General features: G+C 35.6%; 1 protein-coding gene across 1 annotated transcript in view; it reads right to left on the reverse strand.

Annotated features, from left to right (window-relative positions):
- The window catches only part of WDR11 (WD repeat domain 11), a 54,126-nt gene that overhangs the window by 12,109 nt on the left and 28,964 nt on the right, over positions 1 to 13,053 (reverse strand). The window contains exons 13-17 of the mRNA XM_082854889.1: positions 11,909 to 11,984; positions 7,373 to 7,481; positions 5,261 to 5,385; positions 4,415 to 4,562; positions 157 to 263 (exon numbers count right to left, since the gene is read on the reverse strand). Coding sequence (XP_082711015.1) covers positions 157 to 263; positions 4,415 to 4,562; positions 5,261 to 5,385; positions 7,373 to 7,481; positions 11,909 to 11,984 — 565 coding nt within the window. The remainder of the gene's footprint in view (positions 1 to 156; positions 264 to 4,414; positions 4,563 to 5,260; positions 5,386 to 7,372; positions 7,482 to 11,908; positions 11,985 to 13,053) is intronic.

Genomic DNA, 13,053 nt, shown 5'->3' on the forward strand with positions numbered 1-13,053 from the left:
TCCTCCCAAGTTCAGTGACAAGAGACCCAATGGTCCAAGCTCCACATGACCATATTTGGTGACCCTGCTTATTACCAAGTCACAAGCCTCCAATGGAACCGTACCAAGAGATTTTTTTTTTAAACCAAATAACACGATTGCATTTTTGACTCATACCTGGATACTCTGCCTTTCAAATCCCAAAAATTTAAATTTCCATCCACATCTCCAAGAACTAATGTATCACCTTTCCAAGCGATGCAGGTAATACTACCCATACTTCCCTAGAAAATAACAGCAACAAATACACATCAATTCACCACTTATAAGCAGTCATAACAGAGAAATATTTTTATTTAATAACTGTGATAAAATAATAAAGATATTTTAATAAAACCTAATTAAAAATGGTTTTGCTTTAGTAAGAATGTCATCAAACACTAACAGAGTTCAGACACTACGAGAGCTACCTAGCATTTCGATTTCAACTAAGAAGAACCAGGAGATTTCAATTAGATAGACATTGTTATCTGAACTAGGTTTATAGAAAAGGGATGTCTTTTGAGGGAGAACTACTTCAGAGAAAAGAAAATTAAAAGAAGAAAAAAAGAGAAGGAAAGGACACCCTTTCAAGAGAGCTCCCGTCTCCAAGTTATCCCTCACTGCAAAAGGATAAATAAATCTATTCTGGGGGAAACTTAAAGCTGTTTCACAGCTATTGAAAGAGAGGATCCATCACTATGTAGTACATCTGAAACTAACATAATATTGTATGCCAACTATATTTCAATTAAAACAAAAGAAAGAAAAAGGGGATCCAGAGCTTCACTGATACCTTCTGGAATAAGGAAGGTGAAGAGATACTGGGTATTAAAGGCATCTGCACAATTTGAATTCACAGAAGGCTCTGCAGAGAAGTTACACAGGGAAACACAAATATAAGAATGAAACACTACTGTAATAAATCCAAGTGGGGAGAAAGGAGCTTCAAGATCTAACACATGCACAGAGGTCATGTGATGGAGAGCCGAGGAGCCTGGGCTCTGGGGTCAGCTGCCTGGGCTTGAATCCAAGCTTTATCATTTAATTTGCTGTGTGATTTGGGGCATGTTTACTAATCTTTCTGTGTCTCGAATTTATCATCAATAAAGTACGGTAAGCTCACAGAACTTGAGGAGTTCCTATTACTGTTAATAAATTTCTACAGGTAAAGGCTTTATGACAATGCCTGCCACAGAGTAAACAGTCAATACATGTTAGCTATTAAATAATATTATTGCTCAATTACTTTTCTACTTATTCTCTACTTATATTAAAAGAAATCTTGTTTCTTAATTTATAGAACAATGTAAAACTTCACGTGTTTAGCTCTCATGCCATCGATAGTAAGGAGGAAAGCTCCAAGGGTTTGCCAAATTGGCTATTAGTAGACTTGCACACACACTAAATACTGCGTAAATCATAGTGTTAGTCAAGAAACAGAAGAAAAAATTGGATTAAGTATTTTAATGAATTCAATTAATAAAATACTTAGAAAGCTATGTTAAATAGAGTTCTGTATAGTATAAAGATCTTATTTCTATTCTCCTGACCATATTAACAGAATGTTTAAGAATTTGCCTTTAAATTTACTTTTTCAGTCTTAAATTTTTTTTTACATTTTATAATCTCAGTTTCTAACTTCTAAAAATTAGAATATTAAAGTTTAAATTTGCCCAGAAATCAGTGTTACCAGCTTAGAATTACAAGTGAGGTATTAATACAACTGCACAATTAAACAACTCAGACCTTTCTACCTAAGAGCTTGTTGATGGGATATAAACCATATGGAAAGTCCAAGGTGCTTTCAGAGGATGTGGCACAAACTCGCTTTGTGGCTCCAAATAATCCCAAGAGAACCAGTGTAAGATTTAAAACTCTATGATAGAGTATTATTAGTTGACATTGATATGTTGCCTACGTGTAAAATGTGATGTTCAAAAGATCAGAAGTAAGGCTGGCAGCAAAGCAAGATATTCATTCTCTCCTGATATTCTGGTTTTCTGAATAAAGGCAGTCAGTCAACTATAAACTCTCCATGAGAACCTAATTTAAAATGTCAAGCTTTCTGCTTCTTTTCCATTTTTATATACTGTTAGTTCTGGGGCCAAAACTCAGGGGAAGTTTCAACTCAAAACAAATGTTTAACACTTTACATTTGGGAGGAGGGTAAGATAAATATTGGATTAAAATAAACAAACAGGGCTTCCCTGGTGGCGCAGTGGTTGAGAGTCCGCCTGCCAATGCAGAGGACACGGGTTCGTGCCCCGGTCCGGGAAGATCCCACATGCCGCGGAGCAGCTAGGCCCATGAGCCATGTCCGCTGAGCCTGCGTGTCTGGAGCCTGTGCTCCGCAACGGGAGAGGCCGCAACAGTGAGAGGCCCGCGTACCGCAAAACAATAAATAAATAAATAAATAAAAAATAAATAAACAAACAAAACCTCTGCCTAAATTCTACATATTTATTAGTCATTGAAAAATATTTTGATTACTGCAAATAAAAATAATGAACCAAAACTAATTTCTCATGTTTTATATAGTAGATGCTTAATTCTCTTTCCCTAAAAATAATGTGCTCTAAAATATGCACTAATTTCACTAATAAGGCTGGACCCTTATTAGGATGGTCATTCCTTGAGGAAGCTGCTTCTAGCTGTGGAATAAAATGATCTGGCAGGCAGAATAGAGACTTGCTATATCCTGACTTCAGGTCTCCATAAAACAGTGTAGAATCTTAAAAGCTGTGTGGTGCAATAATCCTGAAAGAAGCAGTTACAAAGAGAAAAATTCATGTGTCTAACGTTCAAAAATTTTTAACTTTTTTTAGGGTGGGGGGAAATAGAATCTCAAAAATTATTGGATTATTTCTATTCTAATCTCAAATGTGATGTGATTAGAAAACAAAGAGACTGAGCTATTTGCAAGTGCCACTATCGGAGTTCAGATGGGTCCTTCTCTGGAGTCTAGAGGAGCTCTGAATACTACTAAGAAAGCAAACTGACTTTCCAGAGGACAGCTCATTACACTGCAACTCTTATGCCCACACTACTTTAACCGTAGCTTTTCTTGCTACACACTTAAAGTTACTGCTCCTACTTATAACTACCAAATATCAATTTTTCACATTTGCATTATTTTCACACTAGTGAAAACTTTTGGCAATATTAGAGAGTTTAAAATAGACATTACTAAGTCTCAGATATGACTTGTTCTATATAACAGTAAAAATGTAATTACAGTTTGAAAAGCACTTTCACATGCTAGTTTCAATTTTTATCAATGAAGGTTTTTTGGATGCCCTCAATTCTTCTAAAACTGTTAATAAGGAAGATGTGGTAGCCAGCCCCTAAGAGGCCAACCTCCCTACCTGATTCTGCCTTTGGTATTCACGTCCTTTGGTAGTCACCTCTCACAATGAACAGTGACCCAACAGCATACTGTGAAAATGTGACTTCTGAAAACGAGGTCCTAAAAGACATTGCAGCTTTCTTTTGCTCTCTCTTTGATCACTCGCTCTGGAGGAAGCTAGCTGCCATGTCTGAGGACACTCAGGCAGCCCTATGGAGAGGTTCATGTGAGGAAGAACCAAGGCCTCTCATCACGGCCAGCATTAACAGCCATGTGAGTGAGCCATGTGGGAAGGGGATCCCCTGCCCCAGCCAACATCCTCATGCAACCTCATGAGGGTTGGCATTCGCCTACAACATTCCATTTTTAGATGGCAATTTTAAATCAATATATATATATTTAAAAAACCATCTCATCCTCCAGTTAACGGTTATAGTATTATTCGTTAACAAAAACATTTTCTTCATCCATCCATTAAAAACAACCTGTGAGATACACATTGACACAATTAACCACAAAACCTTGATTAGAGAACTCCACAAGCCCACAGGAGGATATATATGTTAGTAAATATTAATAAATATTTTTATACCTATAACCTGATTACTATTACCCAAAAGTAATACTAGATTTTAGTCAAATCCTTCAGGGTAATGCTTGAAATGGAAAGAAGAGAAAACTAGAGTCAGACAGACAGACCTGGCTTTAAAATGCTGCTCTGCCATGTCACTAGGCTGGGCAACCTGGGGAAAATGACTCACTCTCCCTCAGTCTTGTCATAGATAAAATGTAAATAATTCCTCATGGATTATTATAGTGATAAAAATGAGTAACACACGGTTAAGTATTTAATCGAAACAGTTATAATGCTATTCTCTAGCAGTATGGAACAAGTTTAATCAGTGCTAATAGCTCCTTAGTAAAGTTTATTTACATTACACTTTTCTGAGATAGTTTTCAAACTCAACTATGGCTTCACTGGATATAGAACCAATAAGGACTTTAATAAGAAATCTTAATGAAGATTTAATCACAGGTTGGACTCACGTCTGGTGGAATCCGAGCGCTATCTTTCACTGAGTTTCCTTCAACAGTGAGATGATAAACTTGGCCATCATTATCGGTAAACACAAAATGCTCCCGGGCAGAGATGTTCTGACTGAGTTCAGATTTACTCTCAGCCTCCTGCAACAAGCTTTGGGATAGAGGAAAATAAGATAAAGATATTTCTTTTCCCTCAAGTGACATAATTAATTAACTCACCCCAAATACAGATGCATTAACAGGGGGTCAAAACCATTTAAAAAAAAAAGAAAGGCTGAAACTAATCTTTGCCTAGTAATAACAGGAAAACACAAATTACTCCGAATGCCACGAGTGAACACTTACCCTGCACAAAAAAATGTGGTGATCTAGACCTCACACAAGAAAAAAATCCTTTTTGCTGTTTCTGCTGCAGAACAGAGGCCTTACCTCGACTCATCATTCTCTCTGAAGTTTTTTATTTGTAAATTTAGTGGGGATGGGGGTGGGGTGGTACCTAAGTTAGAATCCCTAATACATTTCCTTTGGTGAACATAAATGACAATGGGACCCATCTGGATATTCATGCTACATTCATTTGAATTTCAGAAGCTGAAGTTTATGGAGCAGAAGGGCACTGAGAATGATCATATTCACTAACGGGTGCTGATGTGTAGGTGTTACTGCACAGGTTACTGCTGCAAACTGCACCAAGCAATGCAATACTAAAACTAACTTTATAGTAATATGAGCATGTACTGAAACACCAACGTATGTTCAAAAGCAGACTAGAGGTGCCTTGGGATGACACTTGTCAATTTCCCAACCATGACTTGGCTATTACAAATGACAGGGGTGGAAACAGGGTACCTGATCACAGATGACTCAACAACACTCAGCTCTGTATCTGAGACCACGGTCTGGCGGGCCATGGCCTCTCGGGTAGCCAGCTGTTTCTTTCTTAGGCTCTTCAAGTTGTGAGAAGGTGACCACTCCTGTGAAGCAAAGACAGACATGCCCGCAAGTGATCAGTTTCTCTGTCAAAGAACGCTTCCAGAAGAGCTGGGCATACCTGCCATTGCCCAGCGTCACTTATTATTACTACACATGAATTCACAATTTGTTCTTAGGTTTTACTTTTTTCAGAAAGGTTGAATGAATGCATCTTCATTACAGCTTATGGTAGAATATTTTAATGACCTACCTCTAATCTTCAATTACAGCTTAAAGGAAAAGAGCTTAATGGCCAACTCCAACAGGTTTTAAACTTTTGATGCTTTCATTTTTTACAGAATGAAAATAATACATTTAATTATGGTACCTCCCACTCCTTACCTCCCCACCTCCCCCTTAGGTACACAAGGTGAGATGATCACACTCCTCCAATCATGGCCCATTATCATCTGTAGGTCCACCCCAAACCTCTCCTTTTATTTATTTATTCCTGCTTATTCTAATGCATTTAATCTAATATCCTCTCATATGTATAAATTCTTAACATGTAGTTATTTTACATGCACATATTTGTGATCTGCATTAACAGTAGTGTGTTATATATCTCATCCTGTTTCTAACTCTTTTTACTCAGTGTAATGTATTCAAGTCCCACCTCTGTTGTTTCTGCATGTTATATAACACTCCATAGGTATATCTGCCAATTTTTAGCCTAGTTTTTAGTTTAGTTTAGTTTCCCAGCAAAAGACACCCAGATTGTCTCTATACTCTCCTCACGGCAAATTACACTGCAGTCAATATCCTCACAAAAGTTCCTGTATGACCAGAAGCTGATCAGCTGGAACACAGAGGATGTCTGTGTTTGCCTAAGTGCTGCCAGTTTGCTCTGCAGAATGGCTGCACTGGTCTAGATACCTATCAGCAGCGCCAAGGAATTCCTATAGTCCATATTACACCCACATGGGATGCCACCTGGCTTTCCACTTTTTGTTAGTCTAAAAGGTATATCATGGTTATTTTACTTTGCACATCTCAAAACCTATGAGTTTGAACATTTCTTCACATGCTTGTTTGGCCTTCTAGGTTTCCCTGCCATTCATTAACTGTTCACATGCTTGTTCGTCCTTCCACTGGGGCTCCTGTCGCTTCATTGCAAGAGTTCCTACAATACTAATCCCTTAGAGGGATTAGTTAACCCTTTGTCCATCTTAGACACTGGAAAATTTCTTTTTTCAACTTGTCTTCTATATTTAACCTTGACAATGGCCTGATTCATTGAATAGAAAGCAACAATCTTGATATAATCAAACTCATTCAATTTTTTTGCCTTTTGGTTTGAGCTTCAGATATCCTCTTTTGCCCCAGAATAGAAAAATATTCTTCTGTATTTGTATTAATTTTATAGCTTTACTTTTTTTTACATTTAGGTCATTAATCCTGTGAAGCCCACCTCTGAATATGGTATTATGCAGAGATCCAGTATTTTTCTCCATAAAGTGAGACAGTTTCCCCAATACTGCCTACTAAACAGTCTGTCCCTCCTCTTGGGTTTGTGAGCTACTTTACTGTACATTCAGTTCCCAAACATTCATGGGTCTGTTAATGAGGTGTTTATTATACTGATCCATTTCTCTTCCTTGGGCCAATATGACATTGCTTTTATTTCTACGGTTTAATAATATGTACTGTATGGGGTAGGACGCATCCGACCCCCACCCATACTGCCTACATTACTCCTCTTTTTTCAAGGTTGACTATGACCTTTATTTTTCCATAAATATTTTAGAATATGTTTATCATGTTCTTCAAAATATCTAAATTAAATTTTAATTGGAATTTAATATAATATTAGCTTAACCCATCCAAGAAAATAAGAGTTGTCTCCATTTGTTTAGATCATCTTCTCTGAATACACATTTTTGGCAAGAAAATACACAGGATTAATGATTTCAATTCAAGCTAAAGAAAAATATTCATCACATATATACATACCTAAATAAACTGTTTACTTCTTAAATTGTAACTTACCAAAGCAGTTATTGCAGGGAAGTTTTTGGACATTTCTCTAAGAATGGTACAGGTCCTAACATCCCATAACTCCAGGGGTTTATCTTTGAATACAACTGCCAAATACTGTCTAAAATAAACAAAATTACTAAATAAACCTCTTTTTGCAAAATTTTCACAAGCAGTACAAATAAAAAGTTCAGTAAATCAGAAAACTCAGATGACACATTCTAAACAAAGAGAATTTAAACTAACCTTTAGCCCTCATGATTAACAGTCCTAAGAAGGTAAAGCTCTAAAATGACCTGTGAGAGCCACATAGCCATAAGTAGGCAAGGAGCCCAGCTCAGAATGATGAGAAAAGGCATGAGTTCACATCCTGGTGCCACATATTACAATAACCCTCCTGAGGCTCAATTTTCTCATCAACACATGAAAATATCACTACTTACATCAATGGATTGATTGGGATGCAGGTTACGGTAAAAATTAAATGAAAAAGTAAGTAAAGTTTCTATCATGCCCACAGTGAGGAAATGTGACAGAGTAGGAAGATCCCTGTAGCGCAGTGTTATCAAAGGATTCCCACTTGATAATTATGTGACCTCAGACAAACCATGTGACCTTTTGAGTTTTATTCTGCTTATCTTTAAAATGGCAACACCTGTCTTACATACCTCACTAAATACTGTAAGGATAAAAATAAACAAAAACGACCAGCACACATGAAAGATTTTTATAAACCGTGATGGATTATACAAATGCAAAATGTTACATTTTTTATTATATCTAATATAAAAACAAGGCGTGTATGTAAATAACTAATATAAAAGAGAATCTGGTAAATGCTATAAAGATTCACTATGAAAGTTGAGATTAATTTTGACAATAGGAAAATGGCATTCTAGGCAGAGTTACAAGTGTGATAAATGGCAAAAGGAAAGGACACAGGGTGTTTGGGGGAACATGCTGTTTGAAATGCAAAGTATGTGAGAGCAATCATCATGAGAAAGAAGGCTAAAATGTGAATTTTGGATTCACATTATAAAATCCTTAAGACACCCTAAAATGCAATGCTAGCATGTGCAGAGATTCATCCTGCAGAGAAGAGCAGATCACTGAGTTCTGAAGCAGTGGTGATAATGTGATCAGTTGTTTAAGATGTATTAATTTAGTAGGCTTGTGTAGAGTCAAGACTGACTGGAAATAGAAGAGACTGGAGTCCAAACAGTTTGAGCAATTCTCAAACTTCTTAGTCCCAGGACTCCTTTACATTTAAAAGAATTATCGAGGCTCTTCTCCAAAGAACTTTTGTTCTTATGCGGGTTATACTGATATTTTGCATATGAGAAATTAAACCTAATATAATTATAAACTATATTAATTCACTCAAAATGAAAAAAAGAGAAAATAACTACCAAGATGGTAGATGAAAACATATGCCATATTGGTAATTACATTAAATATGAATAATTTAAACAATGCAATTAGAAGCAAAGATTATCAGATCAAACAGTAAAACAAGTCCCTATTATATGCTCTCTGTAAGAAATCAACTTTAAAGACATAAGTTACAAATAGGAGGAAGGAAAAAGATATACCATACAAACACTAATCAAAAGAAAGCTAGAGTGGCTATACTAATCAGACAAATCGGACAAACTTCTGAACAAAGAATATTAACAATGATAAAGAAGTCAATGAATCAAAAGGGTATGATACACATGGAGTCAATGAAACAGAAAACAGAAAACCACAGAGAAAAATCAAAGAAACCATAGAAGTTTCTTTGAAAAAATTAATAAAATTGACATAATTTACTGATTATCAGAAATGAAAGAGACATTACTCAGATCACACAGCCATTAAAAGAATAAGGGAATTATTATGAACAAGCTTATATCAATAAATTCAACAACTTCAATGAAATGAATGGACAGATTACTTGAAAGACACCAACTACCAAAGCGCACTGAAAGTAATATATATATATAACCTGAATAGTTTGGCATCTATGAAAGATGAATTTATATTTAAAAACTTTACTGCAAAAAAAATTCTAGGCCCAGATGGGTTCCTCAGTGAATTCGCCCTATTTAAGGAAGAAATAATATTAATTCTACACAAACTCGCCTAGAAAAAAGAAGAGGAGGAAATATTTCACAACGCATTTTACAAGGCCATTACCCTGATTCCAAAACCAGTCAAGGATATTACACGAAAACTAGACCAATATCCTTCATGAACTCAGATGCAAAAATCCCTAATAAAGTATCAGTAAATCAAACCCAACAATATATCAAAATATTAGCAAATCAAATCCACTAATATATCATGACCAAGCGGAGTTTATTCCAGGAATGTCAAGTTTAACATCTGAGAAATCAAGCAATATAATTCACCATATTAAGCCAACTTAAAGAACAAAACAAAAACACACCAAATGATGATGTCCATAAATGCAGAAAAAGCATATGACAAAATTCAACACCTACTCAATGATACAGAGTTTCAGCAAACTAGGAACAAAAAACTTCCTGAACCTGATAAAGGGCATCTACATGTATCTACAACAGTATCTTTCTAGATATGTCTCCTCAGGCAAGGGAAAGAAAAGCAAAAATAAACAAATGGGATTACATCAAAATAAAAAGCTTCTGTACAGCAAAGGGAACAATAAATAAAACAAAAAAGACAACCTACCGAATGGGAGAAGATATTTGCAAATGATATATCCAATAAGGGGTTAATATCCAAAAATATACAAAGAACTCATACAACTCCCCAACAAAAAGACAAACAACCTGATTAAAAACTGGGCAGAGGAGGTGAACAGACTTTTTCCCAAAGACATACAGATGGCACGTGAAAAGATGTTCAACATCACTAATTACTTGGAAATGCAAATCAAAACCATAATGAGATATCACTTCACACCTGTCAGAATGGCTATTATCAAAAAGATAAGAAGTAAGTATTGGTGAGGACGTGGAGAAAAGGGAACCCTCAGTTGGTGGAAATGTAAATTGGAGCAACCACTATGGAAGACAGTATGAAGATTCCTAAAAAAATTAATAATAGAACTACCATATGATCCAGTTATCCCACTTCTGGGTATTTATCCAAAGAATACAAAAACACTAATCTGAAAAGATACCTGCATCTCCCATGTTCATCATCACATTAATTACAATAGCCAAGATACAGAATCAACTTAAGTGCCCATCAACAGAGGAATGGATAAAGAAGATGTGGTATATATATATATAAAACAATGGAATATTATTTATCCATAAAAAGAATATCCTGCCATTTGCAACAATGTGAATGGACCATAAGGGTATTATGCTAAGTGAAATAAGTCAGAGGAAGACAAATACCATGTGATTTTACTCATATGTGGAATATAAAAAAATAAACAAATTAAAAAAACAAACCAAACCAAATAAAAATAAACAAGTAGATACAGAGAACAGAGTAGTGGTTACCAGAGGGAAAGAGGTAGGAAAGAGGGCAAAATGGGTAAAGAAGGTCAAATGTATGGTGACCGATGGAAAATAAATTTTTGGTGGTGAGCACGCTGTAGGGTACACAGAAGTATAAATACAGTGTTGTACACATGAAACTTACATAATGTTATAAATAAATATTACCTCAGTAAAAAATTAACTATTTCAGTATATAAATAATAATTGAAAATCGAAATAAAAAAAGAAAAAACACCACTTATAATAGCATCAAAGAAAAAGCAAAAAATAATTCACAAATGATGTGTAAGACCTATAAGCTGGAAACTACACAATATTATTGAAAGAAATTAAAGAACTAAATAAGTGGAGAGATCCACCACGTTCACGAATCACAAAACTCGGTAGACGTCAATTCCTCCCCATGTTGATCCATGGATGCAATGCAATGAAAATCAAAATTCTAGGAAGCTTTGTGGTAAAACTGATAAGTTGAGTCTAAAGTTTATATGGAAATGCAAAGAGCCTCGAAAAGCTAAAGCAATTTTAAAAACAATTTCAGAGTGCTTACTCCTTTCTTTGTTCTTTTGATTAGTTTTCATTCAGTCTCTGTTGTCAATAATCCTGCTTTACATTTATTTTCCCTTGGAACAAAAAACTCAGAAACTTACTGGAATTAGATCTAAATTACAAATAAGGAAAAGGAATTCTTTTACTCAGTAAACCCAAACTGAGGTGGAAGCTGAAATAAGAATTTCACCAGATAACAAATAACATTTCTTAGTGAGTGACAGGCATTTATATCAACATAGCTATAGTGGAACACAATGGGGTTACTGGTCTTACCAATCTAATGAAATGTTAAGGTTCAGATAAATTACCTTGTCTTTTTAGAAGTGGAGAATTAAAAGCAATAGCAACTTAATTTTGCGATTAAAATATTTTCTTTGATATGGCTGCACATCACGGTTTGCTATCACTAAGAAATTCTATATGCATGCATGCATACTCTCACTTTCTTAAAGATAAAAAAATCCTTGAGATTACCTTGTGAGAAGACCAGAGAATTTTTTTTTAGGATGACACTTACTTCAAATGAGATACTTTAATCATTTCGATGGGCGATTCATCATTACCTCGTTCACCACGAAAAGCAATGCTCCTACCTTTAATTGCAAATATTAAAAGGTAAAAAAGCACATAAAACATGTAAGAAACTAAAAGCTGTACCAATGTAATTTGATCAGTGCTACCCTCTATTCCTGTTCCCTCTTCCATTTGCTTCTAAGCTGTTTCTAACAATCTAAATTCAAAAGTATTCTCAAGTATTCAAAACTATTACAAGTTAAAGACCAACAGTATATTACTTACATTCAAATATCTACTTTATAAAAAGATATTTTCTTTTTTTATAGAATTTCTTGAAGTCCTTCTGTGGTTTCTTTCAAATAATTTACCAATTTCTAAAGTTTTAATGAATCTATGGTAAAGCAACTGCTTACTGTAAAAACTACTGGTACATTCAAGGTAATATATTTTCATGTTTACAAATACTAATTAGTGGAGAAAACACTCTTTGAACAGGTATTTAAGATTTCTTGTCCCATGTGCAAAATACTCAACTACAATATTTTGACATGTTCCTATCAAAAGGTCTCTATAAACTGAAACTGGGGAATATTAAGAATTAGTTAATAGCCAAAGAAGCTAAATGGTTTTCTATAACTTAAAAAATGCAAGTTCTACTTTATGTTTGAACAAATATACATATTTTTTGGCTGCATTGGGTCTTTGTTGCTGTGCATGGGCTTTCTCTAGTTGTGACGAGCGGGGGCTGCTCTTCATTGTGGTGTGTGGGCTCTCATTGTGGTGGCTTCTCTTGTTGCAGAGCATGGGCTCTAGGTGCACGGGCTCAGTTGTGGCACACGGGCCCTAGAGCGTGCAGGCTTCAGTAGTTGCAGCGCGTGGTCTCAGTAGTTGTGGCGCGCAGGCTCAGTAGTTGTGGCTCAAGGGCTTAGTTGTTCCACGGCATGTGAGATCTTCCCGGCCCAGGGAGCAAACCCGTTTGCCCTGCATTAGTAGGTGGATTCTTAACCACTGTGCCACCAGGGAAGTCCCTGAACAAATATATTTTAATATCTTTTCCTAGATTTCTATTACATTAAACAAAAGAGAGAACATACTCAATTCAAAGACAAGTGGATGCCTATATGCCTCCCTGCTCTTCAATGCCAT

Source organism: Leucopleurus acutus (assembly GCF_964270905.1).
Source record: "Leucopleurus acutus genome assembly, chromosome: 14".
Lineage (NCBI taxonomy): Eukaryota > Metazoa > Chordata > Mammalia > Artiodactyla > Delphinidae > Leucopleurus > Leucopleurus acutus.